This window comes from Phalangium opilio, unplaced genomic scaffold (assembly GCF_054372755.1).
Source record: "Phalangium opilio isolate 3A_F unplaced genomic scaffold, DU_Popi_V2 ptg000089l_1, whole genome shotgun sequence".
Lineage (NCBI taxonomy): Eukaryota > Metazoa > Arthropoda > Arachnida > Opiliones > Phalangiidae > Phalangium > Phalangium opilio.
Window position 1 is genome coordinate 4,048,529 of NW_028324194.1, and position 25,532 is coordinate 4,074,060.

Consider the following 25,532-nt stretch of genomic DNA (forward strand, 5'->3'; position numbering starts at 1 on the left):
TCGTTAAGAAAATTGGCGACTATGGTGGACGTAGAAACACGATGTAATTCTTATATTGAAGATGCTGCGAATAAATTTGTCCAAAGAGTTTTAATTTAACCTCGGAATTTCCACTCACACATATCACAACAAAAAATTAATGTCGATCGTTTAAATGTTTTGTACAAAACTAGAAACCATAGAAAAACTTCTTAGCCAAGGCTTAATTTCCACACAGACGCCAGCCATTTTCGCTCCCAAAAATCTATATCTATATAAATCAAAGTCCTGACTGACTGACTGACTGACTGACAGACTGACAGATAATCAACGCCCAGCCCAAACCGCTTGGCCTAGATGGCTGAAAATTTCCAGGAACGTTACTCTTAAGTAGTAGGCGCGTACTAAGAAAGATTTTTCCATTCCGCCGCCATCTTTTAAAATGGCGGCCGGAAATGTAAAAAACCTTCTTTATGCAATAACTTCCTCGCGTTTTAACCGATTTCACAAATATTTAGTACACGGCATTCCTTTATCCTATAGACAGGCTTTATATCTTTGTGGGTTAAATTTTTTGCCATCTTTTAAAATGGCGGCCGGAAATGTAAAAAACCTTCTTTACGCAATAACTTCCTCGCGTTTTAACCGATTTCACAAATATTTAGTACACGGCTTTCCTTTATCCTATAGACAGGCTTTATATATTTGTGGGTTAAATTTTTTGCCATCTTTTAAAATGGCGGCCGGAAATGTAAAAAAACCTTCTTTATGCAATAACGTCCTCGAGTTTCAACCAATTTCACAAATATTTAGTAAACGGCTTTCCTTTATCCTATAGACGGGCGTTATGTCCTTTTGGTTTAAATTTTTGCCATCTTTTAAAATGGCGGCCGGAAATTTTAAAAACCATCTCTATGGAAGAACGTCCACGCGTTTCAGCCGATTTCGCGAATATTTATTACACTGGTTCCCTATAACCTACAGACGGGCCTTATGCTTCTTTGGGTAGGTACTAAGAAATATTTTTCAAATCCACTTTCATCTTGAAAAATAGTGGTCACAAGTGTGCCTAGCCTTGCCTCTACACAATAACAGTAGCGTTGCTTGGGTTTGAAAATGGAGGGGGGGGCTTAATCTGGGTAAACTACTCGATAGTTCTTATAAGAAATTATTAACAAAATTTTGCGTAATTGGAATATCTGAAGACCTTTATAACTATCCGAAAATTTGTGTCAACGTGAAATTATTCCTATTTCAAAGATAAAAATTCTTCAAAAGTTGTACTGTTTGATATTGAAATTCATCCCTACAAAGATGAAACTTAACGACGCCACTCCACTATAAGTTCCATAATCAACCTGCGTTTGAGACTTTTTTACGAATTATTAAAAAAAGCTTTCTTACATAAAGTTCAATATTGTGACGCTTTAATAAAAAAATTAAAACATATGTCTAAAAAAATTAATACCCTGACTGACTCATAAACACCTAACGCAACACCGAACACCCCTTATACAATAGCTTCCATAACTAGCCTCCGTTTGAGACGCTTTTTTTACCGATATTTAAAAAAAAATCTTCTTACATAAAGTTCAATATTGTGACGCTTTGAAAAAAATTAAAACGTAGGTCTAAAAAACTAATACGTAAGTCTAAAAAACTAATACCCTCACAATTTTACGGCTTTTACCGCGTTCGGTTCTATTCTTTTGACAGTTGCAAATAAATTTATTCAATAGAGTTCGAGTTGCTACTTATTCTTTATTTTGAATACCTCAGTTAGTTAATTAACCTTTCGCCAAACAAAGTTTTCCGAATACCACGTGAAGTAAGGTGTATTTGAGCAAAGAAATGGAGTTTCTTAACGTTAATAGCGAGATGGTACCTCACACCATTGTTCCCATCGTTGGTGACGGTGCCTGCCTATTTCGGTCTCTCTCATATCTTATGTATGGCACACAGTCAAGGTCTACGGAGGTGCGTGAGCGCGTTGTGAGGCACGTGGTCAATAACTGGGAGGAGTTTTCTATCATGTCCCACGACAACGACGGCAACAACTACAGTACCTACTCCGAGTACTTCGAGGACATGTCACGAGCCTCAACTTATGCTGGTTTATGTGAGCTGAAGGCTGCTGGACAATTATTTAATTTCGTCTTTGAGGTGTTTCGCAATGGTGACCTCTATGAAAGCTTCGGATTTGAGGGTCATCCCGTGAGGAGGTTACTCTTTACGGAGAACCTTTCTAGCGGCCATTTTGATGCCTATTTGCCTTCGGAACCAGAAAAAACGACCAATTCACCATCGCTTTCTCAGGCTGAATACGCTTCAAATCTGTCAAAGCCATCATCACCATCGCTTTCTCAGGCTGAATACGCCTCCAATCTGTCAAAGCCATCATCACCATCGCTTTCTCAGGCTGAATACGCTTCAAATCTGTCAAAGCCATCATCACCATCGCTTTCTCAGGCTGAATACGCGTCAAATCTGTCAAAGCCATCATCACCATCTATTCTCAAAAAGGCCCCTGCAAAACGTCGTGCGAGATACAACGACGATAAACGAAGAAAACAGCTTAAAAATGCCGCCAATAAATACGCGCTGAAAAACCCCGACGCACACCGCGCTGCAGTTGCCAAAAGCCAAAAAAGAAACCCCGAGGCGCATCGTGCTGCAGTAGCTAAGTATCAGAAAAGCAACCCCGACACACACCTTTCAGCCTTGGCCAAATGCCAGAAAACAAAACCGAACGCCCACCGTGAAGCGGTATCTATGTACCAAAAGAGAAATCCAGACGCCCACCGTGAAGCAGTATCTATGTACCAAAAGAGAAATCCAGACGCCCACCGTGCGGCAGTATCTAAATACCAAAAAAGAAATCCAGACGCCCACCATGCGGCAGTGGCTCAGTCACAAAGAAGAAACCCCGACACCCACCGTGCTGCAGTGGCCAAGTATCAAAAAGAAAACCCCCAGGTTCACTCTGCATCTGTGGCCAATTATCAGGAATGTCACCCCGAAGTACACAGAACGGCAGAGTCTCGGTATGACGAAAAAACCCTGGAAATCGAGTAGAAAGGCGGGTACGTCCGTGGAAGGTCAAGACTCTCTCAGGCATGGCATATGATCCTGATCTAATTTATGAGGCTGATAGCATGGTAGCTCTGGGAACCATGTCCAAAAAGTGTCAGTACTGCAATGCCCTGATGTGGAAGGAAGAAGCCCCGGGAATGTGTTGCAGTGCTGGTAAGGTGCAGCTGCAACCCTTTGAAAATCTACCTGAGCCGCTCCATAGCTTGCTTATGAATATCCACCCGGATCACGCTCACTTCATGGCCCGTCTTCGGAAGTACAACGGCTGCTTCCAAATGACATCCTTTGGCGCCCGTACCGTTGTAAAAGACGGCTTCATGCCTACTTTCAAAGTTCAGGGACAAGTGTACCACTTGGCTGGAGGTCTGATACCAGCAAATCAACAAGAAGCAAAATTTCTCCAAATATATTTTGTGGGCGAGGACGAAAGGGAAGTGAACTTAAGGTGTAGCAACTATCCTGATGTTAAACCTGGACTGGTTAAGCAACTGCAGAAAATGCTTCATGATGTAAACGGATACATAAAGGACCTGAAAATCGCAATGGACAAGGTGCCCGAAACCTGCCAGAATTTTCAAGTCATTATAAATGCAGAAAGAAAACCAGTTGAGGCACATAAAGGGCGTTTCAACGCGCCTACAGCTAATGAGGTGGCTCTGGTCATGGTTGGTCAGCAATTTAACCAAAGAGACATCGTACTGCAGAGTCATGACAATACACTGCAGCGTATCAGCGAGATCCACCGGTCATACGACGCGCTACAGTACCCGCTCCTGTTCTGCCGTGGCGAGGATGGGTACTCGATTTCCATTTTTCAGCACGACCCCGTTACCAAGTTGCCCTTGAAGAAGACAGTCTCCGCAGCGAGCTTCTATTCTTACCGGATTATGATCAGGGAAGGGCAGGCCAATCATTTGATTTTATTTCGATCACTCTTTAGTCAATTTGTGGTTGACATGTATGCCAAAATTGAAACAGAGAGGTTAAACTACATAAGGAATAACCAGGCGCAGCTGAGGGCAGACAGTTATATTCATCTCAGGGATGCCGTGGGACGGCAGGATTCTGATCCTGGTCAGCTGGGTCAGATGGTGGTGCTCCCTTCATCCTTCACTGGGGGACCACGATACATGCATGAACGAACTCAAGACGCCATGACATACGTTCGCCACTACGGCCGTCCTGATCTCTTTATCACTTTCACGTGTAATCCCAAGTGGAAAGATATCACCGATGCACTGTTGCCTGGGCAAAAGCCTCACGACCGCCACGACATCATAGCGAGGGTGTTCCATCTTAAGGTGAAAAAAATGATGTCTCTCTTAGACAAGGGCAGTCTATTTGGGACGGTAACGTGCTTTATGTACTCTGTGGAGTGGCAAAAGCGGGGTCTGCCACACATCCACATCATACTGTGGTTAGAGCAGCGCATCTCTCCTGACATGATTGACAAAGTCATCTGTGCCGAAATACCTCATCCTAAACAAGACCCTATCCTTCATGACATCATCAAGGCCAACATGATTCACGGTCCCTGTGGAGCCTTCAATTTGAATTCGCCCTGTATGAAAGGAAATAACTGCAGCAAGAGGTACCCCCGACAACTTCTGAAGGACACCCAGACATTTGACGATGGATACCCGCAATACAGGAGGAGATCTGCTGATGATGGTGGCTTCTCGATAAATGTTAATGGAATCGAGCTAGACAACCGCTGGGTGGTGCCCTATAACCCTGTATTGTCACGTACGTTCAATGCTCACATCAATGTCGAGTTTTGCAACTCTGTCAAGAGCATCAAATATATTTGTAAGTACATAAACAAGGGCAGTGATCAGGCTGCATTTGCAATAGAAAATGCAAGGGATGAGGTGAAATTATATGAGAGCGGTAGGTACATCAGCAGCTCTGAGGCTGTTTGGAGGATTTTGGGGTTCCCCATACATGAAAGGTATCCAACTGTGTTACATCTGGCTCTTCACCTTGAGAATGGTCAGCGAGTGTACTTCACCGACAACAACCTTGCCGATAGAATCAGAAATCCTCCTCAGACAACACTTTTGGCATTCTTCGGCCTGTGCAAAATTGACGCTTTTGCAAAAACACTCCTATACTCAGAGGTTGCTTCTTACTTTGTCTACAAAAACAACAAGTTCTCAAGAAGGAAGCGAGGGAAGAATGTCGTCGGCTGGCCAGGAGTGAAGAAGGATCGCGCACTGGGAAGGGTGTACACTGTTCACCCGAACAACACCGAATGCTATCACCTCCGACTACTGCTACTTGAGGTGCGTGGCCCGACGTCTTTCTCGGACCTCAAGACCGTGAACGGTATCATCCATTCCACATTCCAAAGTGCATGTAACGCACTTGGCTTATTGGATGATGGAAAACACTGGGACACTACTTTGGAGGAAGCTGCCTTGTGTCAGTCTCCCTTGAAACTGCGAGAACTCTTCACTGTGATGTTGGTGTTCTGTCAACTCCCCGATTCTCAAAGTCTTTGGAACAAGTACAAAGATTATCTCTCAGAAGATATTATTCGGCAAGTGGAGAGGAATTTGCAAGGCAACACGCAGCACGTTATGGGCGAAGTATACAACCGATGCTTGGTGCAGATTGAAGACGCAGTATTGGCTTTGGGAGGAAAAGATTTAGCACAGTATGGCTTGGCTCGACCGACAAGATCTGGAGAAGTCTTTGGGAACAGGGATTATCTGAGGGAGACGAGCTATGACGTGAACGCTTTGAAACAAGAAGTGCTGAAGAACGAGCCTTTATTGACCCATGAGCAGCGGGCTCTATATTTGAAAATAATAGCAAGCGTTGAGACAGGCGATGGGCAGGTCTTTTTCCTCGATGCTCCTGGTGGTACCGGTAAGACATTCGTCATTACCTTGCTCTTAGCTAAGATTCGAAGTGATCGTGGCATTGCTTTGGCTGTCGCTTCCTCTGGCATCGCCGCTACGCTTTTAGAAGGCGGTAAAACGGCTCACGCTGCGTTTAAGCTGCCACTCAATCTCATTTATGCTGAAACTCCCATGTGCAATATCACAATGCAAAGCACCACCGCCCAAGTATTGCGAGACTGCAAGCTCATAGTATGGGACGAAAGTACTATGGCGCACAAAGGAGGTTTTGAGGCTCTTAGCAGAACCCTCAAAGACATCAGGGCCAACGACGGTTTGATGGGAGGTGTCACTGTGTTGTTGGCAGGAGACTTTCGCCAAACTCTGCCGGTAGTGCCAAGAGGAACTCGAGCTGACGAGGTTAAGGCGTGCCTCAAAGCGTCGTATCTTTGGCCTCTGATTTGTAAAGTGTCTCTCAGGAAGAATATGAGGGTCCATTTGAGGGGTGATCCCTCTGCTGGGCTATTCTCTGAACTTTTACTCGAAATAGGAGACGGAAACTATCCCGAGTCCGAAGGGAAGATGACAATACCTACAAGCCTGGGATCAGTAGTGAAAACCCTTACAGACCTCACTGCCAAAATTTATCCTGACATAACTAATATCCATGACAAGTCCATGGAATGGCTGTGTGAGCGTGCCATATTGACGCCCAAAAATGACAAGGCTGCCACCATTAACGACGTCTTACTTAAGTCTTTCGAAGGAACAGAGATAGAGTACAGATCTATTGACTCGGTATTGCGAACAGATGATGCCGTCCATTATCCAGCGGAGTTCCTGAACACCCTGAACCCTCCTGGCCTCCCTTCCCACAAGCTTCTTTTAAAAGTAGGCGCTCCAGTGATGTTGTTGCGGAATCTTAACCCACCAAAACTTTGCAATGGCACAAGGCTGCAAGTAAAAGCCCTCCATAGAAACGTCATCGAGGCCACAGTGTTCACTGGCTGTGCCCGGGGAGAGTCAGTATTCATACCGCGAATACCTCTCATACCATCCGAGTACCCCTTCGAATTCAAAAGGCTACAGTTCCCAATAAAGGTTTGCTTTGCAATGACAATTAACAAGTCTCAAGGGCAGACGTTGAAGCTGGCAGGGATTGACTTAAGAGAAGACTGCTTTTCACATGGGCAGTTTTATGTGGCCTGCTCCAGGGTGAGCTCGCCCACCAGTCTGGTAATCCTTGCACCGGAGGGAACAACGAAAAATGTTGTTTACAAAGAAGTTTTGTAAAAGGTAGCGGATTTAGGTCTGACCGTTTTCGAAGCTTTGTACCAAAAATTGTCATAATAAAAAACGTTTTTATTTGGAAATATTTGTATTGAAATTCCGCAATATTAAAATACTATTAACTACAGATTTGATAGTGGGTATGTAATTGCATAAACATGTGCAAAGTCGCTGGCTAAAGCTTTTTGTTACAAAATCATATTAAATTTTAAAAAAAAACCTTACCCCGGGCAACGCCGGGCACTTAGCTAGTCACAAGATAAAAATAGTGCTAAAGCGGAAGTGTGGAAGCGGAGCCTCCGAGATATCTAGGCCCATGCGTGTAGCGAAGCGAGAATATTTTTTTGACAAATTTAGTTCGCCGCGTTTTCCCGCTTGGTGGCGCTTTCAGCACCGTAAAATAAACAAGTTCAGCCTCATGACTCCGTCGACTGCTACAATATTAGGGCAAGGTATAGACGTAGAGCGGTGAAGCCGAGGTCGCGGATAGTTAAAAAATATTTTAGAAAATTTCCGAAGACCTTTATTAAACAATCATTCCAAAGAAGTAAAGGATAAAAATGTTAAGGTTAAAAAAATGAATGGTTTTGAAGGGGTAAAAAATCCTCTAATGGTATATGAAAACTGTGAATTAGCAACGTCAAGAAGTTTTGTTTTACTAAAAAAACAACCATGTTAAAATCTCATAATTACTTTTTTTGTCCATACAATCTAACCAATAGATTCAATAAAAAGTGAATAGCCCTTAAAAAGTTACGTTAATTTAAAGGTGAAACCTTTCTCTTTCATAAAAGTTTTATAATTGGCCCCTAAAATGTCATCGATAATTTATGGAAGATCCCGGTCGCAACGGTCATTAAAGCGTCACCTCGTACACACAAAGGGTAAAAATATTTCCTCTATGAAACTGGATATTTCCCCACGTAAAAACCGACATGCATGGGCCTAGATATCTCGGAGGCTCCGGTGGAAGTTAATGCGCGTGGGCGCTAAAAATTGGGGTAACTATTTCCTTGGAAGTAAAGCGGTGTATAAATCCGCTGAGCTTTACGGCGAAACTTTGTTGTTACGGGGTTACGGACTCTGTAACCAGTTTTGCACTTACCCCGAAGGGGGGTTATTATGAACTCCTGGTAAGAATGATATTTATGACTCACATAGTTTAGTCAAATTCAGTAACGAATTGTGCCTGTGCATAAAACAAACATTGCATAATTAAAAATAATTTAGCTACAAATGAGTACTGATTTTTCATTTATCGAAAAGTTGTATTTTTCTGCAAATAGATTTTCATGTGAGCTTTTTTGTCTACCCCTGCGTTTTTTTTTCTGTAAATGTGCGATATTTTATTTATATTGAAATTTTTTATTGATGCCCACGATTATAAACAAGGATTTTAATCAATTACATTTAAAACCACCTCATTTTGTTAACGAACGCGAAAGATTAAGATTTATTTATAGCTTATTTTTAAGAAACATCCTTTGAAGTTTTCCTATTGGTCCATCAAATAAGAGGTAACAACAAAATGCCAATCCAAAGGATGTTGCTGTAACGCCAATAACGAGCCATGCCTAAAAACGTTTAAAATCTGTTAATAAAAATAGTATGACGGTACTTTTTATGTTCCATATTTTTACTATTAGAATGTAACTGCTATCGAATACACCGTGTGGAATCGACCAATAAAATATCACCACAGCGAAATGGACAAGATATGTCAGATACGTCAATCTACTCAAAGGAAGAAATAGTTTCGATCCAAGAATGGCGTTGATAAAACCTGCGAAAACGAAAGTTTTTGCATTTATAAATATCTAGTAATATAAACATTTGTTTGTAAGATATTTTTACCCTATTTGGCTCTGATGGAGGGATTCTGACCGTAGTATTATGTCTTACCAGGGATAGATGTAATTTTAGATGTAGTAATCTGGGCGCGCGTGAAAGTCCCGAACCCCCTTTCCCGGGACGGAGGGGTATATGAAAGAAGAGGCGACAGGTAAAAGGAATTACGTATTTTTCGCCGTCCCCGTCAGCAACGTCATCAAAACGTAGTTTAAGTGAGTAGCCAATAAGATCATTTAAAATTACGTTACGTATTGAGGGAGGAGCTCTATACTGGGCTTTGAGTTAGACTGAAGTAAAGTTCAGCTAGCTATAATTGGACCAAGTCATCTTGCGACTTATTGCCACTTGTCTAACACCTTTACAATGCATAGAGGGGTGGTGGCTAGCCCCTATGCCACAGCTAACCGACAGCGCCCTATACTAACTATTACCGTTAACCTCTGCAAGTTTTTGATGGAAAGGAGAAACCGGGTTAGACCGAGGAGGAAAACTCCTTTAACAAGCGGGGAGAGAACTTGCAAGTAAAGGCTAACCGTTCTCCATTCCTACTTCTAAAATTATATCTATCCCAGATTTTACTTTATATTCCAACATGGTCTGATAATTATTAGTATAAAATGCAACATTAATATTTACCTCCTTTACCAGTTGCACACATGTAACTTAACCAACCCAAACCAAGTGCCCAAGTTGTTTTGTGAAATGAGCCATAAAGTAAGTTTGCCGTCAGTGTAATAGGAGCACCGTTACTCCACCAATAGACACCAAATACAGAAGCAAAACAACTGAATCCGGCAATATTCCAACCAATTGCCATCTTAATCTGTAAAATAGTCTTTCTTATTGTTTCAGTTTAGTTCTAGATGACGTGAAAATTAGCAAAAAAAAAAAGAGGAGTGATTTTTTTTTTAAAAACCCCATTGGCTACAAAATTTAAATATTTAAATTTACTTTGGATATTTTTAAGTCAGGATTTCTGACAATAAAGTGGCCAGTTAGCAAGCCAACAACGAAAGGACCCAAATGAGAAGATGGGTAGAAGTGAATGAAGAGGTTTCGTCCGAAGGACCTAAATAACAAAACGTTTCGAATAAGCTTCGATAGTACCAAGAATTTATTTACGATAAGAATGCCTAAGTAGCGAGATTTTACGCTTCTACTCTTACGCCGGTGTTAGCGGACAAATAAGCCCCACCCCTTTCATGTCCGTCATTGCTCTGCGCTTTCCTATTGGATCCCGTGGGAATAGGTCATACAGACGCGATTGACGTATTCCGAATAGAGAAAAAAAAACCTCGAACAAAGTAAACAAAAAAAGGAGGCTGCCAGCGGTGCTGAAACGGTACGCGAATGGTTTTTAATTGCCATTAACAAGTTAGTTAAAGGTTTTGAACCTAACTTAATGGATTTTGAATACGCGTCTCTACGTGAAAATCGTATGATTGTTTCTAAATCGAATCAAGTGTACTATACTTATGATTACGTGAGTTCCAAAAACCAAACCAAGGCTTAACGAAAAGGTAAAAGAGATAGATGGTGGAAAACATAGAGTAAGAGAAAATATTAAGCCCCGCCTCCGTTTCCAGCCTCCACACCCATGAGGGGGGATTGTCGACTATCACGCGCGCACCGGACGCCTTTTTAGGCATTCTTATAGTAAATAAATTCTTGATAGTACCACATATTTGAAATGCTAAATTCCTCGCTCTAAACTGATACAGTTTACAAAGCATTAACAATTGTGCCTCTCTCAGGTCGAATAGGGCCAAAAAAGATAAAAAATATTATGATTTTTTAATCCCATAATACCCAAAAGGAGTATTTCGCCCAAAAGATTTTTTTTCCCCCATTTCGCCCAAGCCCGGAAGTTGAGATCTAATTTTAGCCTATAGAAATAAAAAAGACCCTGAAAAAATTAGCCTAGGGTTGGGTTAGGCTAGGTTAGGTTAGGTTGGGTTGAGTTAGGCTAGGTGTGTGGGAAGCCTTCACATGAGCGGTTCCCTTATGAGCGGATTTCATATTAGCGGTCCTCATAACAATAGTTCTCTAATTAGCGGTTCCCGAAATGGCAGTTCACCCATTACAGCAATTACCGATACTGCGGTTCTCGTAAACGCGGCGTACCGTTACAGCAGTTCTCTAAAGAGCGGAAAAACAGATATGCGAAAAAGCATAGTTGTTTATAATGGTGTAAGCTTGCCCAGCTGGGTTATATGAACTCAAAAAGAACTAGGTCAGATATGGATAATTCGGTTAGGTTAAAGTTGATTATTTCAACTAAATAGTATTAGGTCAGGTTAGGTTAGGTTAGGTTTTGTTTCGTTTGGTTAGCCTTAGGTTAGTAATATTTTGGAAATGGTTTAACAATGTTACGCCTTTTCCAAAAAAATTAATGTTTACAATTATCTTCTTCCGAAATAAAATAACCTTTCTCGAATTATAATATGTCTTTTCCAAAAAATTACTGTTTACAATTATCTTCTTCCGAAATAAAATAACCTTTCTCGAATTATAATATGCCTTTTCCAAAAATAACTGTTTACAATTATCTTCTTCCGAAATAAAATAACCTTTCTCGAATTATTTTTCTATCCTGGTAAGAGAATTGTAAACTGATACAGTTTGAAGAATAGTACAATATTTAAGTGTACTTTCAAAAAAATGCATAAATACGCGCCGAGTTTATTAAAGCAGTGAAAGGCACGGATCGAGAGGATATTGTAAGGGAAATTAATAGCCAATGTTTCTGTTTTGGGGGAAAAATATTTTGGGACAAATGAGTTTTGGGTGAAATGGGAATTGGGGGAACTGTTATTGGGTGAAATGGGGGAGAATCAACCAGCCAATTTTATATTTATTTTTATTGAATTTAGACAACTCTGGATTTCGACTCAATTGAAAACTTATCAGAGACTGGGTGTTTAGGGCTCGACTTAATATTTTTACATGGATGACGACGGAACAGAATAGGCCTATCTGTCCGGTTTTTGGGATAAGAGTAAGAGTATGACATTGAGTTCCCTACGTCGCAAATAACTTATTGCAGTTTTGTCATTACCAACTGAATCCACGGGAAAAGTTAAGTACATGGGGTACATGGGGTTCGTTAGAGGTGTGCGATTAGTAGATTTTGAATAGTAAATCGCCATTCGAAACACGAGGCGATTAATTGCAAAAACTAACACTTTTCGAAAAGCTCAAAAATAGCTCGATTAATTGAATAAAATATAAACCGACGAATAATATTCGAGGTCGGAACTCCGTCGGGATTTTCGGGAAATACAGTTTTACCTAGAAGGTTATACCAAGCTTTTGGATATACGTTGAAATAAATGTGACCCTGTGGTTTCACCAAGAAAGATTTTAGCGCGATTTCATCAAACGTTTTGTGTGAATAAAAATCTGACAAAAAATGCCCAATAACATGGAGGACTCAATAGAAATTAAATTAACTTAAAGTAACATTTTACCTTAAAATAACGGCCTTTTTCTGAACATTAATGGAAAAATATCAAAAAAAGTAAATGTTATCTTATTACAAAATAATTACCATTTAATTAGTCTAGAAAACGTGGACTACTGCGCCACCCGCAATTGGTTTAGTGGCATCTGCTTAGAGATGTGAGTCGGTAATTTACCGTCCGTAAATTACCGGTAATTTACCAAATACCGCGTAAATTACCGTTTTATATCTTACCGTAATTTTACAATGGTAATTTACCGGTAAATTACGGCGGTAAATTACCAAACATTTTTATTACGCATTAAATGTTCATTTTACACTTAAATGATCAATCATTTCTGTGTATACTTCCAAAATGACTCACCAGGCGCTATTCGCTAGTCAGTACTTACAAAGTTGCGCTAGAAATTAGTCTTTTAATAAATATTTAATTAGAAATCAGATTAGAAAGGCCACGGCTGCCTTCTTTGTAGCATAAGCCGCAAATACGTGTAAAGGAGTCAGATAGTGCTCACAATTAAACTTTGTTTTAAGTAATGCATTGTAAGCACAGGAAAATATAAATTACCAAAAATTACCGACTGAACGGTAATTTTTGTTTTCCCAAAATTTCAATCGGTAATTTATCGCTAATTTACCCGGTAAATTACCGTTTTTAAAAATTACGGTAATTTCACATCTCTACATCTGCTCTGCTAAATCGAACCACTTACCCCTAGATGGATTGGTGGAATTATCACAGGCTGAAAAGATGTGTTTAGATTTAGCAGACGCCACTAAAACCAATAGCGGCATAGTAGTTCTCATTTTTAGGACTAATTAAATGCTAATTAGTTTGTAATAAGAGATAATTTATTTTTCTTGGTATTTTCCTATTATATTTAGAACAAGGATATTCTTTCGAGGTATAATGTTATGTTATTTCCTCTTTCCCTTTAAGGTATAGAAAAACCATAAAAGTTATTTTGCAAAGTAACAGTACTGTACTTGTTATCAAAGATAGAAGTTGTTGTGAATGGTTCAACATCGTATTTGTAGATCAATCCAGCGGTGGTTAAAATACTAGCAAAGATGAGAAAAACACCAAAGGCAACTGCAGCAACTCGCTTTCTAAAAGTAATTACAAGGGTTTCAATTTCCTACTGAACCAATTACAAATAGGAAGATTTTCATAATACATACTTAAAATATAACAAAATGAATAGTACACCAACTACAAAAAATTGCATATCACAGGCTATGTACCAGTAGTGGAGTATTGGCTTGGGTAAAAAAATTGTTTGTTTTACTTATTTTACTGATAGTCATGGAACGAACGTATCGTTACAGTGTAAAGACCATTCCATTAAATGCTTTGCTAAGAAACCAACTCACACGGGAAGGGCCATCATATTAGGAGAGTTCCCTCGCGCCAAGAGGCAACTCCAGATGGAGCCTTCGATACAGGCGGGAGACTAGTCAACTCACCCTGCCGCTTACGTTGCTTCATAGCGCCACGGAACTAGCCTAATACGGCGGCCCGTTCCCTATACTGCTTCCTTTTCCTATAGCATTACAGGAATGGTCTATTCATGGATGAATAACAGGTCATCTGAATTTCTTATTTCCGCATTTGACAAGACTAAAACGCGGTAAAAATTGCCCAAAAAGGGGGGATATGAAATCATGAATTCCCAGAAATGATACAAGCTTTTTGGCGCGATTTCATGTTGAACAAGGGCAAAATACACTTTGAAATACTAAGTGTGGTTTCCCATGTTCGAAGGTTTAACAGCACCTAACAACGATTTAAAACTATAGGCTGTAGGCAATTTCACACGTATTTGAAACTATAAGGCCTAGAGGTCCGTGCACTCGAGCTTAAAAAACTCGCTAATATTTTAAATCCTGAAAATCCTGAAATTTATTGTCTCTTGTCAGCACGCACAAAGCTAGGTTACATAGAGACCTAGGATTGCGCGTGCTTACAACCGATGCAATAACAGAGTATGTACAGAATAAGCTGTCGTTCGAGATAGGGAGTTGCCTATCCTACAGCGTGAAAACAAATTTCTTCACGTGCATTCTAACTTCAAAATCATCCTCGTAGAACGATTTTTGAAGTATCATTTTTACCAATTCCACTTTACGATTGAATTGTCCATCGCTGTGCAATGCCTATTCCTGTGCATTACACCAAAAGTGGATGAGAGGAAAAGTATGAAAATGGCCAAAAGTCGCGAGTCATCAGAGTTTCGCCGTAGTTTACCGTTTTATTGGCGTAGCTATACTGGGCCTGTTCACTACCTTAAAATAGGTCTTGTGTTAATTCTCGGTTACGCGGTTACCGTCGTCTGCTATTTTGTATGCTAGCACTTCCTCGATTTGTGTTTGTAGTCAGGAAAGAGTAGCTGGAAATGTTTTAAAAGGTATTTGAAGGTATAATATGGATTGTTATCGAACCAATAAAAGAGCACATAAAACTAGATACGTTTAAAACAAATCTCGGTAATTTAGCTATAGCGCGAGCAGCTTGCGTCGTGATGCACGTGATCCAGTGGGCTATGGTTAAACCAAGGAGCATAAATGTCTGAACTACTTTCAGTCGCGAGTTTACAAGTCCATCAGTCACTAGTAAACTAAATGGTTATTGGCGAAACTTTGATGTCCGCGTTTTTTAACACAGGCTCTATGCATGCCATTGTCATACTTTCCCTCTCATCCACATTTGATTACACTAAATAACTGGTTATCAGCTCATAACTCCTTTGGTTCTTACATAGCACACTGAGTAAATAGTACTTTCCGCATATCTTTTGTAATTTTTAGAGCCGCGTGAATATATATTGCCATATTTCTCGAGCGTCGGTAAGAAATCAATAGACACTATTTTTCATTTAAGTCTCTCTTATGATACCGGTCGAATGAAAAGTTATGAATTAAAAGGGTACCATTTTTTCCGCTGGTACTAAGTTGTTGGTAAATGTTAAAAGTCTCCACCAATTGGCTCTTATGAAATGGGTGTAGATGGGAAAAAACTCGTTCCAATATGGACCTCTACTCAGTAGAGGAAATAGAAGATATATGCCCATTACAATCATAGCTGAAGGCAAAAGTCTGCAAAATGATAAAAAAATGACTTATCAAACTTAAGCAGCGAGTGCTTACCTAGGCTTAAAGTATTCCTAATAACATATTAGCCCTCAATCTAAGAACGTTATTGATCTTGTAATTTCATTTATGATGGTGTAGGTTTGGCTATTTGAACTTAATTTAGTCTGCGGTTAAACTTGGCTACTTGTATCAAAAAGGACTTGGTTAGGTTGGTGGAAAATCAAGTGATTTTTTTCTCGATTCTTCTACTAATTATAAGACCATTCTGCATAGTGAAACATCCAGAAAATATCTTGGAATGATTTTAAAATTCAAATTAGGTTCAATTTTATGGATAATTTGAAATAAGGACCTCCGATTAGAGCTCGGCATTATCTATCAATTATCCACGTTATTTTATCTTTATCCATACTCGAAACATATCCACAGAACTTACATGTTAAATCGTATTATAATCCACAAATTTGTTTATGAATAATCGGTTATCCACAAATCGAAAATGCCGAGCTCTACCTCCGATCAATCGCGTAACGCCCTGCCTTCCTGTTAACAAAATTTCCATTGCACGCTCTACATCTCGCGCCACAATTGTCACATCGCGAGCAACATTTATCAAATCTCGCGCTAAATTTCATTCGGCATGGAGCGTGCCACGAGAATTTTGTTAACAAGAAGACAGGGCGTTACGCGATGGTCGGAGGTCCTTATTTCAAATTTTCGATAAAATCTGATCCTAATTTGAATTTTAAACTCATTCAGAGATATTTTCAGGATGCTTCACTATTTATAATTGTCTTAAAATTAGAAGATGAATGGATAAAAAATCACTTGATTTTCCACTTCACCCTCCATTTTATAGGTAAGATAAACCGGTAGGGTTAAGAATTGATGAAAACTCAAGCTAAAAACTGCTATTTCCCAAAATAGCAAACACTATTTCTAAAACAGCAGTATTGAACAACGCCACTGTTTTTATGGAATGACGCTTGCTATTTCGGGAACTGCTCTTCTTGGGTACTGCTCATACCAGGTATGTACACCCGAAAACACACTTTAATTTACGGAATACTTAACTGAATAACTGTAATTGCTTACAGTAGTAAGTATTCGTCATGATGATAATTACCTTGCTATTCGCATAAGGATTAGCAAAATTGGGTTGACCTTCTTTAGTTTGTATCTTTCAACGGACAAAGCAGTTATAAGGAGTCCACTGAAAGGAGAAATTTCCATAACTATAAATATGCTAAAGCTTTTGAAATTATAATCAATTTCAGATTATGGTAATTTCAGAATATGAAACCGAAAATAATTTCCAAATGATATTGAATGAATCCTTCTCAACCTAGCGAAGAAAAACGAATCCACTGATAAATAACCATTAGAAAATGCTTGGAAAATAAGGGATCTTGTTACACCTTCGCTTATGTTAAAGTCGCCTAAATAGAAATTTAAAATAAAAAATCTTCACTAAAATATATTGGGCCTATGAAAAGGGGGTGGTCACCCGTTTCCGCACAGTTATACTTTTCAAACCTATAGCTCCTTCCCACACAATTTTTACCTCTCCGAGTGTCGATGAAGTCACGGAGAGGTATTACACTGGACGTGTCTGTCACCGCGTCGTTCGGCTAAGGTTACGAGAAAAGTCTAATTTCCCAATGGTTCACGTAATTGCGGTTTTTTCTTATCATTAATCGTGAATCAATCGCCTTATATACCATAAATTTCCAAAAATTGTTAAAAAGGCATACGCTTGAATTCAAACGTCAACAATAGCTATGTTGAAAATGATTTTAGGAATAAAGTTTCTTAAAACGATTTAACTAAAATTAAAGTAAATTAATGACGATTAAAACAATAAATATCAATTATATTAATTTAATTATATAAGAAAAACTCTTAATTGCGTCTCGACTCGCAGAGGATTATTTTGGTTTCCCAACTTGTTTTTTTTTTTGCTTATGTCTATCAATACACTTTTCTATATCGATAGTGATATTGAAGTGCTCACATACCAAGTTTAATAGCAAGCCTATATTGTAGCAAAAGCCTTACCTAACCAAACTCTACCCAAACGAAACCCTAAATCTTTGCTGAAATGAGTTATGGTTAAAAATGGTGAACCATGATTACGATTCTAAAACTGTGCGAAAATAGGCCATAAAAATTGTGTGGAATTGGGCTATGATTACCGAAAATTGTGCGGAAATGGGTATCATAAGAAAATGGAACTTACGAAGTACATCTATATTGAAATGACCTACAAAGTGACACACAATGACCCAAATTATTGAAATGACTTTGATTCCATGGAGAAAACTTAGATTTTCGTTGGCAGAACTGCTCAAGTCGAAAACGTTTCGACTATTAGTAAATAAGCAGAACGATTTAAACACTTCCTGGCGAAATATTGAACCTGTCAAAGGTATTTCATAAAACGAGTATTTCTGTACTTCTAACCAAACATATACAGTTTGGCTGACGGGTATAAATATAATTTCATAAGATATGTTCCATAAGTCTGCCACTGATTACCGAGAGCTTGTCATGAAGCGATATAGGCGAAACGTCATGGATTCTCGAAAACAGGGGCAATCCCTTGGGGGGGGACAGGGGGGAGGAGTCGGGGAAGTTTGACGAATTTAGTCGGGAAAATTTGATGAATTTAGTAGGGCAAATTTGATGAATTTAGTAGGGGAAATTTGATGAATTTAGTCGGGGAAATTTGATGAATTTAGTCGGGGAAATTTGATGAATTTAGTCGGGGAAATTTGATAAATTTAGTCGGGGAAATTTGATGAATTTAGTCGGGGAAATTTGATGAATTTAGTCGGGGAAATTTGATAAATTTAGTCATAGATTTTCATTCCAAAACTATTTTACGAAACAGAGTAACATGATACTACATTACTACGTGTCGCTTGGCAAATTTTTGGTTTCAAGTTGGCAAAATTTGGTGGGCTCCCCCCCCCAAAACCTTGTCCCTTCGGAACGCCCCTGCTCGAAAAGAGATGCCTGGTGAGGCGCTGTCAAAGGCTTAGTACAGACTAAATAGGAAGATGAACTGCATAACCGAGTGTTGTCATTTCTCGCTTGTCGTTCTCCCTCGAACTAGCTCTCAGTAAGTCTCTAGCATTACGAAGTATAGGTAGTGTCATACTTATGGAGCATATCTTATAAACTCATGGTATAAATGCAGATATTGTTTTTGGGGTTGTCTTTGTTCCCATTTCGATTCAAGGCAAGTTACCCAAAAAATTTTGTTATTTAAAACGAGAGTTTTGTACCTTCATTCGATGCACCTTTTACCGGTTTTCGGATCGAAACATATACCGTAGAGCCGAGTACAAGAAGCGCAAACAAACCAAACATTGATCTAAAGTTTGCAAATATTTTAGTGCTGATACTTCATTGCTAGAAGTTTTTGTACTCACAGGGCCAATAGTTGAACTATATCTAAAGTTTTCATTTCAGACTTGTTAGATTCGCACCTAACGACGAGCGGATTAATGGGCATGTTCTTTAAAACTGGAAAATGGTAAAACCAAAAATTAAAAGGGTTGGTTTTTTATCAATAGATCCTTTTCAAAAGGGCTAGGTGCATTATAATCTTCTTGGTATAGAGGTATACTACAGAACATCCGGTATGAACGTTATATTTGGCTTCATCGTTACCAGTCTGCCAAAGTTCTTTGGTTTGAAGCTGCATCTAACGTTTTTGGATCAAAATACCGCATATTCTGTCTTAAAGCTTTGTCCACATTAGGCTCGGACTCTCGTGTTCGGGCATCTTCGCAGAATATTACGAAAAACATTTGCGCCTCTGTTCTGATACACGACTTAGTCACTGAGCTGCACGCTGCTTCCACCATTGTGAAATCATGGACAAAGCAATACTGAAGGACCGATGGCAGAGGGAGAAAGTTGAAAAATACTTGTTAATTCGCCTTCTAGCGGCAGATAGTAGCAACCCGGATAGTGGGAGGTATATGGGGGAATCAACGTTCTGAAGAGGGAAGCATCTAACGGCTTAATTTGTCTAGATGGCGCTAGTTTTTCTCGGGATTTGACTCCGTATTTTTCATAGCCCCCCAACATTTTGGGGCTGAAAAGGGGGAAGTAAAGTTAACATTGTTTGTTTAGTCGCTTAGCATGGGGCTCTATGGGTTGCCATCGGCCATTCAGTATTGCTTTGTCCATGGTGAAATAGTGAGAAAAAATGAACTAATTAAAAAAAGCTAGCTAGCTAATTGGGCCAAGTCATCTTGCGACTTACTGCCACTTATCTAACGCCTTTACAATGCATAGAGGGGTGGTGGCTAGCCCCTATGCCACAGCTAACCAACAGCGCCCTATACTAACTATTACCGTTAACCTCTGCAAGTTTTGATGAAAAGGAGAAACCGGGTTAGACCGCGGAGGAAAACTCCTTTAACAAGTGGGGAGAGAACTTGCAAACTCTACGCAGAAGGATTTCTTCCCAGATTTTTCACCCGGTGCCACAGTCCGGGATCGAACCCGGGATCCTCTGCTGCGAGGCGAAAGCGCTAACCGCTACGCCACCCCACCCTGACGCCCATCGCATCCCACCATTAATTCCCCTCGTCTGCGCTTGGTGATTTACTGATTTTCTCGCGAAGGCTCGAAATTCTTGGCCTATAATCGAGGGAAATTTGAATCTTCGCGAAGTGAGGATGCAAAGAAGCGCAAACCTAATGTGGATGCAGTAGAGCGATTTTGCAAACAAGCAAAGCGAAGATGTGAACGCGCATAATGTATTAGCCTCAATGGCCTAAAGAACACCAGATTCTATTTTTGACCTTTCTCAAAAATCTTAGCAAAAGTATTCTATTATAGAAGGAAACAGTACTTGAAAATAGTTCTAAAAATAAAGCAACAATTTATGCACCACTTACAATATTTAGAGATGGAACTTGTATCTTCTTGGGTGCATGCTGATGGAAGACATATTCCAAGAGTTGGTGCTGTACTGTACAGAAATCGGAAGAACTGTTTCCAATGCTCAAATACCTTAACAAACCATTACTTTTAGTTATTCAGATGTTTAATCGCGGATCACACTGCGCGTATGCGGGAAATTTGATGCTTCTAACCAAGGAGGAGACATAACAGGGGAGACTCGTTGTGGAAAGGGGGAGTTAAAAAAACGAGGCAGACACACCGCATTCAATTTTGCGCTACTCCAACGTGCAAGTCATTGGTAAAGGTGCTCGTCACGTGATCATTGTTGGAAACGAGGGATATTCTAAATCATAAACAGGCTCGAAAGGCTTGAGCAAGGGGGCTAGAACGCATTGATTTAACGTACGATCTCTTGCCGTGAGGAGGTAGCGGTAACCATGGTTACCGGGGTACGGCACGCTAACGTTTTAGGGACAGGGAACTACGTGCATTTCGTCTGACTCCGAGTCTCCCCTTATATGCATTATCCTTCCCTTACAAAAATGTTCTTAAGAATTCCAAAGGCCATTCTTTGGAATCCTATGGAGCCCTTGGGATCATTTTCTAAAGGAACAATTCCCAAAGACTTTCTTTGGAATTTCCTAAAGAAGTCTTGAGACAAATGTCCAAAGAATGCCTTGAGACTATTTTCCAAAGAAATTCTTTAGGAATTCTAGAGATAAATTTCTAAAGAAGGTATAAGGTTTATTTTCCAAAGAAACTCTTTAGGAATTCTAGAGGTAAATTTCCAAAGAAGGTTTAACGAATATTTTCCAAAGAAACTCTTTAGGAATTCTACAGATTAATTTCCAAAGAAGGTATAACGAATATTTTCGAAAGAAACTCTTTAGGAATTCTAGAGATTAATTTCCAAAGAAGGTATAACGAATATTTTCCAAAGAAATTCTTTCGGAATTCTAGAGTTAAATTTCGAAAGAATGTGTAAGGTTTATTTTCCAAAAAAACTCTTTAGGAATTCTAGAGACTAATTTCCAAAGAAGGTTTAACGAATATTTTCCAAAGAAATTCTTTCGGAATTCTAGAGGTAAATTTCCAAAGAATATATAAGGTTTATTTTCCAAAGAAACTCTTTTGGAATTCTAGAGATTAATTTCCAAAGAAGGTATAACGAATATTTTCCAAAGAAATTCTTTAGGAATTCTAGAGGTAAATTTCCAAAGAAGGTTTAACGAATATTTTCCAAAGAAACTCTTTAGGAATTCTAGAGATTAATTTCCAAAGAAGGTTTAACGAATATTTTCCAAAGAAATTCTTCCGGAATTCTAGAGGTAAATTTCCAAAGAATATATAAGGTTTATTTTCCAAAGAAACTCTTTAGGAATTCTAGAGATTAATTTCCAAAGAAGGTTTAACGAATATTTTCCAAAGAAATTCTTTAGGAATTCTAGAGGTAAATTTCCAAAGAATGTATAAGGTTTATTTTCAAAAGAAACTCTTTAGGAATTCTAGAGATTAATTTCCAAAGAAGGTATAACGAATATTTTCCAAAGAAATTCTTTAGAAACTCTTGAGATAAATTTCCAAAGAACATCTAGGGAATATTTGCCAACGAAATTCTTCAGGAATTTGAGATCAATTTCCAAAGAACGTATGTGGAATATGAAATTCTTATGGAATTCTTGAGATAAATTTCCAAAGCAAGTCTAGGGTTAATTTCAAAAAGAAATTCGATAGGAATTATTGAGATAAATTTCCAAACAACGTCTATGGAATATTTTCCAACGAAATTCTTAAGGAAATCTTGAGATAAATTTCCAAAGAACGTCTATGGAATATTTTCCAACGAAATTCTTAAGGAAATCTTGAGATAAATTTCCAAAGGTCTGGGGTTAATTTTCCATTGAAATTCGTTAAGAATTCGAAAGATGAATTTCAAAGGACCAGATATATTTGCAATTATGCTTTACACACAATTATCTCAAAATATTTTAACCCAACTTGTTTAGCTAAAGTTTTCTTGCATAGACATTGACTTGATAGCTAAATAATTAAAAACGTTTCACGTCCCGTAGCTAAGGCACAGCAATTGCTGAAATGGTTTATCATATTTACCTATTTTCGTTTTTTTTGCCTTTAATAATTCATGAGGTGTTTATGCAAAGGATAAATTAAATTAAAAGTAATTAAAATCGTGATGTTTAGATTTACAGGGAGTATAAGCTGGTAGTCGAAACTTTCGCTTTTGAAAAGTAAAATTAACCTAAAATTAATTCTTTTGTGACATGTTTTATCTTTATTTCGAGCGTAATTTGAGTCCAAAATAAATATTTTTTAAAAAATATTGTAGATAAAATTAGGTTAAACGCGTTTCTGGTACTCAAAAAACTCTAAGTGAAAATACATTATTAAACTTAACAACAACATCTGTATCTACTGCTTGGCCACCGAAGCCTCCAAAACCCACTTAGTACCCCATACATTTGAACAAGGTTAAAACTTTCTGACGTTTTCGAATGTTTTAAAGTCGATTAAATGTCTGACTTTATAAGCAGTTTCACACTGCATGCGAGAACTGCCCGTGCTATAAGGGGTATTGTTCAGCATATAAGAACTGAACTCCCTGCATTGGGATATGGTTCTGCGTGAGAGAACTATCCTCGTTTCTAGAGGGCAAAATTAGTTTACCCCATAAACTTCCGGATATTTCACAAGAAAATTCCAAAGATATTTCCCAAGAAAACTTTTAACATGTTTCCGACGAAAATTCCAAAGATATTTCCCAAGAAAATTCCAAAGATATTTCCCAAGAAAATTCCAAAGATATTTCCCAAGAAAATTCCAAAGATATTTCCCAAGAAAATTCCAAAGATATATCCCAAGAAAATTCCAAAGATATTTCCCAAGAAAATTCCAAAGATATTTCCCAAGAAAATTCCAAAGTTATTTCCCAAGAAAATTCCAAAGTTATTTCCCAAGAAAATTCCAAAGTTATTTCCCAAGAAAATTCCAAAGTTATTTCCCAAGAAAATTCCAAAGATATTTCCCAAGAAAATTCCAAAGTTATTTCCCAAGAACATTCCAAAGTTATTTCCCAAGAAAATTCCAAAGTTATTTCCCATGAAAATTCCAAAGTTATTTCCCAAGAAAATTCCAAAGTTATTTCCAAAGCATTTTCCAAAGAAAAAGAGGCCAATATTCCCCAATTTCCCAAAGAACTCCTTAAGGATTTCTAGAGAAATTTCCCAAGGAATTTTCTAAAGAGTTCTAAAGAAGATTTTTGTAAGGGTTGTTCTAACCGCGTGGTAAGTTCAAACCAAGTGTTGCACCATCTTTGAGTCTGTCACCGCGTTCACAGTTGACAAATCGGAGCAAACATGTATACTATATGCGGAAGGCGTTCGCACTTCCATTATCGTCGTTTGGGTTAAGATGTACGCGGCAATCGGCTAGGGTTACGAATTATGTTTGGCCTCCCAATGGCTGGGCTTCCACCAAAGGTTCACACAATTGCGAGTTTTCTTATCAATTAATTTGAATCAATCGCCTTATATACGCTACATTTTCAAAAGTTATTAAAGAGACATACGCTAGAATTCAAATGTCAACTATAGCTATGTTTAAAAGATTTTAGGAAACACGTTTCTTAAAACCACTTAACTAACATTAGGCTAAGTTACTGACGATTCCCATAATTATTAATATCAATTATATTTATTCAATTATTTAAGAAAAACGTCTCGACTCGGAGAGGTTTATTTTCGTTTCCCAACTTGTTTATTAAACGGTCATTAAGATCGGATTTCTTCAATATAGCTGGTTTGCGTTAAACTTAAAGCAACTAATTTTTAATCTAACCTGCGTCTTAAAAGTGTGGTTTGTGAAGGGAAAAATGTTTCCAAGCGGAAGAGATTTCTCAGTTTTTTCTGGAAGAGGCAAGATGAATTTCAGTAGACAATATTGGCCATCGATGGGGTTCTCAGTTATTGAACTCATGGGTGCAGAAATGCGAAGACATTGCTCGTACGATCCCAATTCACTTGTTGAAAACGAAAGAATGCCAGATGGAAGCTTTCCCGTTGCGTCTAACACTAAAAAGAAAAGTTTTCACAGCATTTATTTTCAATAAAAATACTATTTGTCTATGATATCTTATCCTTAAGTATCCTATAAACTCAATACATTAACTTAATGGTTTTTAAGTAAACTATGGAAAGGATCAACCCTGAAGTGGTACCTTTAAAGGTCGTTCCCAAAACATTCCTTAAAGTTTGAGTATTAAATGTTATCTCTATTTGAAAATTTAGTCTTTTGCACGCAGCACGCAAATGTCGCATTAACTTTATGGATTCTTAAAACACCCTTAGCAACTTTATTTTTATCATGAACATCAACGATGTGGGTCTTAGTTTGACCTGGCCTGTTATTGTTGGCGGTGGCATTGGCGTGAAGGAGAACCGCCTTTGGCAGTAGAAGGATGGGGATTATAATAGCAAGTCTAAGCATTGCATTTAATTGTGCTAGTAGGTAAGGTTAAGAATTTTGAATTGCGTTTTACGTTTGCTCGATATATTTAAAGCGAGGGAGAGAGGATTATGGCATTAACTTATTTTAGATTGAAGATTCCCTACTCCCATTAAAATTCCTGCTATCCGTCAACAACGAGGGTTTCACGCTCCCATATTTCAAAATTCAAAGAAATCGAGTGAAATTTTTAAAAAGCAAAAGGAAGTACGGCGACGTTTAGAAAGGTCTTAAGGTGGTTTTTATTATTAGAAGCAGAAGTCCATTAAATTAGCCTAGAAAGTGAACAATTACAATGGCTGGTATAGCGTACGTCTCTGCTGGGATAAAAACTCTTTCTAGCTCCATGAATAGGGGGTTAAATTTTTCCCCCTTTCCTAACACAGTTAGAAATCTCGAGCTCCTCTCTAGGAAGTCTTTCTTGACGTGAGCGGGGCGTGACTTCTTCAGCCCATGAACGCTGGATCTCT

General features: G+C 38.7%; 2 protein-coding genes across 2 annotated transcripts; one reads left to right on the forward strand and one right to left on the reverse strand.

Annotated features, from left to right (window-relative positions):
• Window positions 1–3,095: 3,095 nt before the first annotated feature.
• On the forward strand, window positions 3,096–7,211 carry LOC149647078 (uncharacterized). Its single transcript, XM_089849590.1, has one exon. It carries the CDS (start codon window positions 3,096–3,098, stop codon window positions 7,209–7,211), a length of 4,116 nt encoding a protein of 1,371 aa, XP_089705716.1.
• A 1,422-nt stretch (window positions 7,212–8,633) lies between these two features.
• Window positions 8,634–24,624, reverse strand: LOC149647079 (nose resistant to fluoxetine protein 6-like). The gene is made up of 14 exons (XM_089849689.1): window positions 24,397–24,624; window positions 20,535–20,649; window positions 19,053–19,146; window positions 18,906–18,994; window positions 17,855–18,034; window positions 16,961–17,054; window positions 16,742–16,828; window positions 15,453–15,618; window positions 13,705–13,784; window positions 13,510–13,632; window positions 10,011–10,128; window positions 9,696–9,882; window positions 8,849–8,991; window positions 8,634–8,782 (listed from the first exon to the last, which is right to left on the reverse strand). Exons 1-14 carry the CDS (start codon window positions 24,532–24,534, stop codon window positions 8,666–8,668), a joined length of 1,731 nt encoding a protein of 576 aa, XP_089705815.1. The 5' UTR covers window positions 24,535–24,624; the 3' UTR covers window positions 8,634–8,665.
• Window positions 24,625–25,532: the final 908 nt, after the last annotated feature.

Bases quoted from the DNA above. Each gene is read 5' to 3' on its own strand.
- LOC149647078 (XM_089849590.1), top strand. From the start codon at position 3,096: ATGGCATATGATCCTGATCTAATTTATGAGGCTGATAGCATGGTAGCT.
- LOC149647079 (XM_089849689.1), bottom strand. From the start codon at position 24,534: ATGAGTTCAATAACTGAGAACCCCATCGATGGCCAATATTGTCTACTG. The intron at 18,035-18,905 runs GTACAAAACTCT...TACCTTTGACAG, and splicing joins AAAAGGTGCATCGAATGAAG to GTTCAATATTTCGCCAGGAA. The intron at 13,785-15,452 runs GTACCCTTTTAA...TTTTTACCCAAG, and splicing joins TAGTACCAGCGGAAAAAATG to CCAATACTCCACTACTGGTA.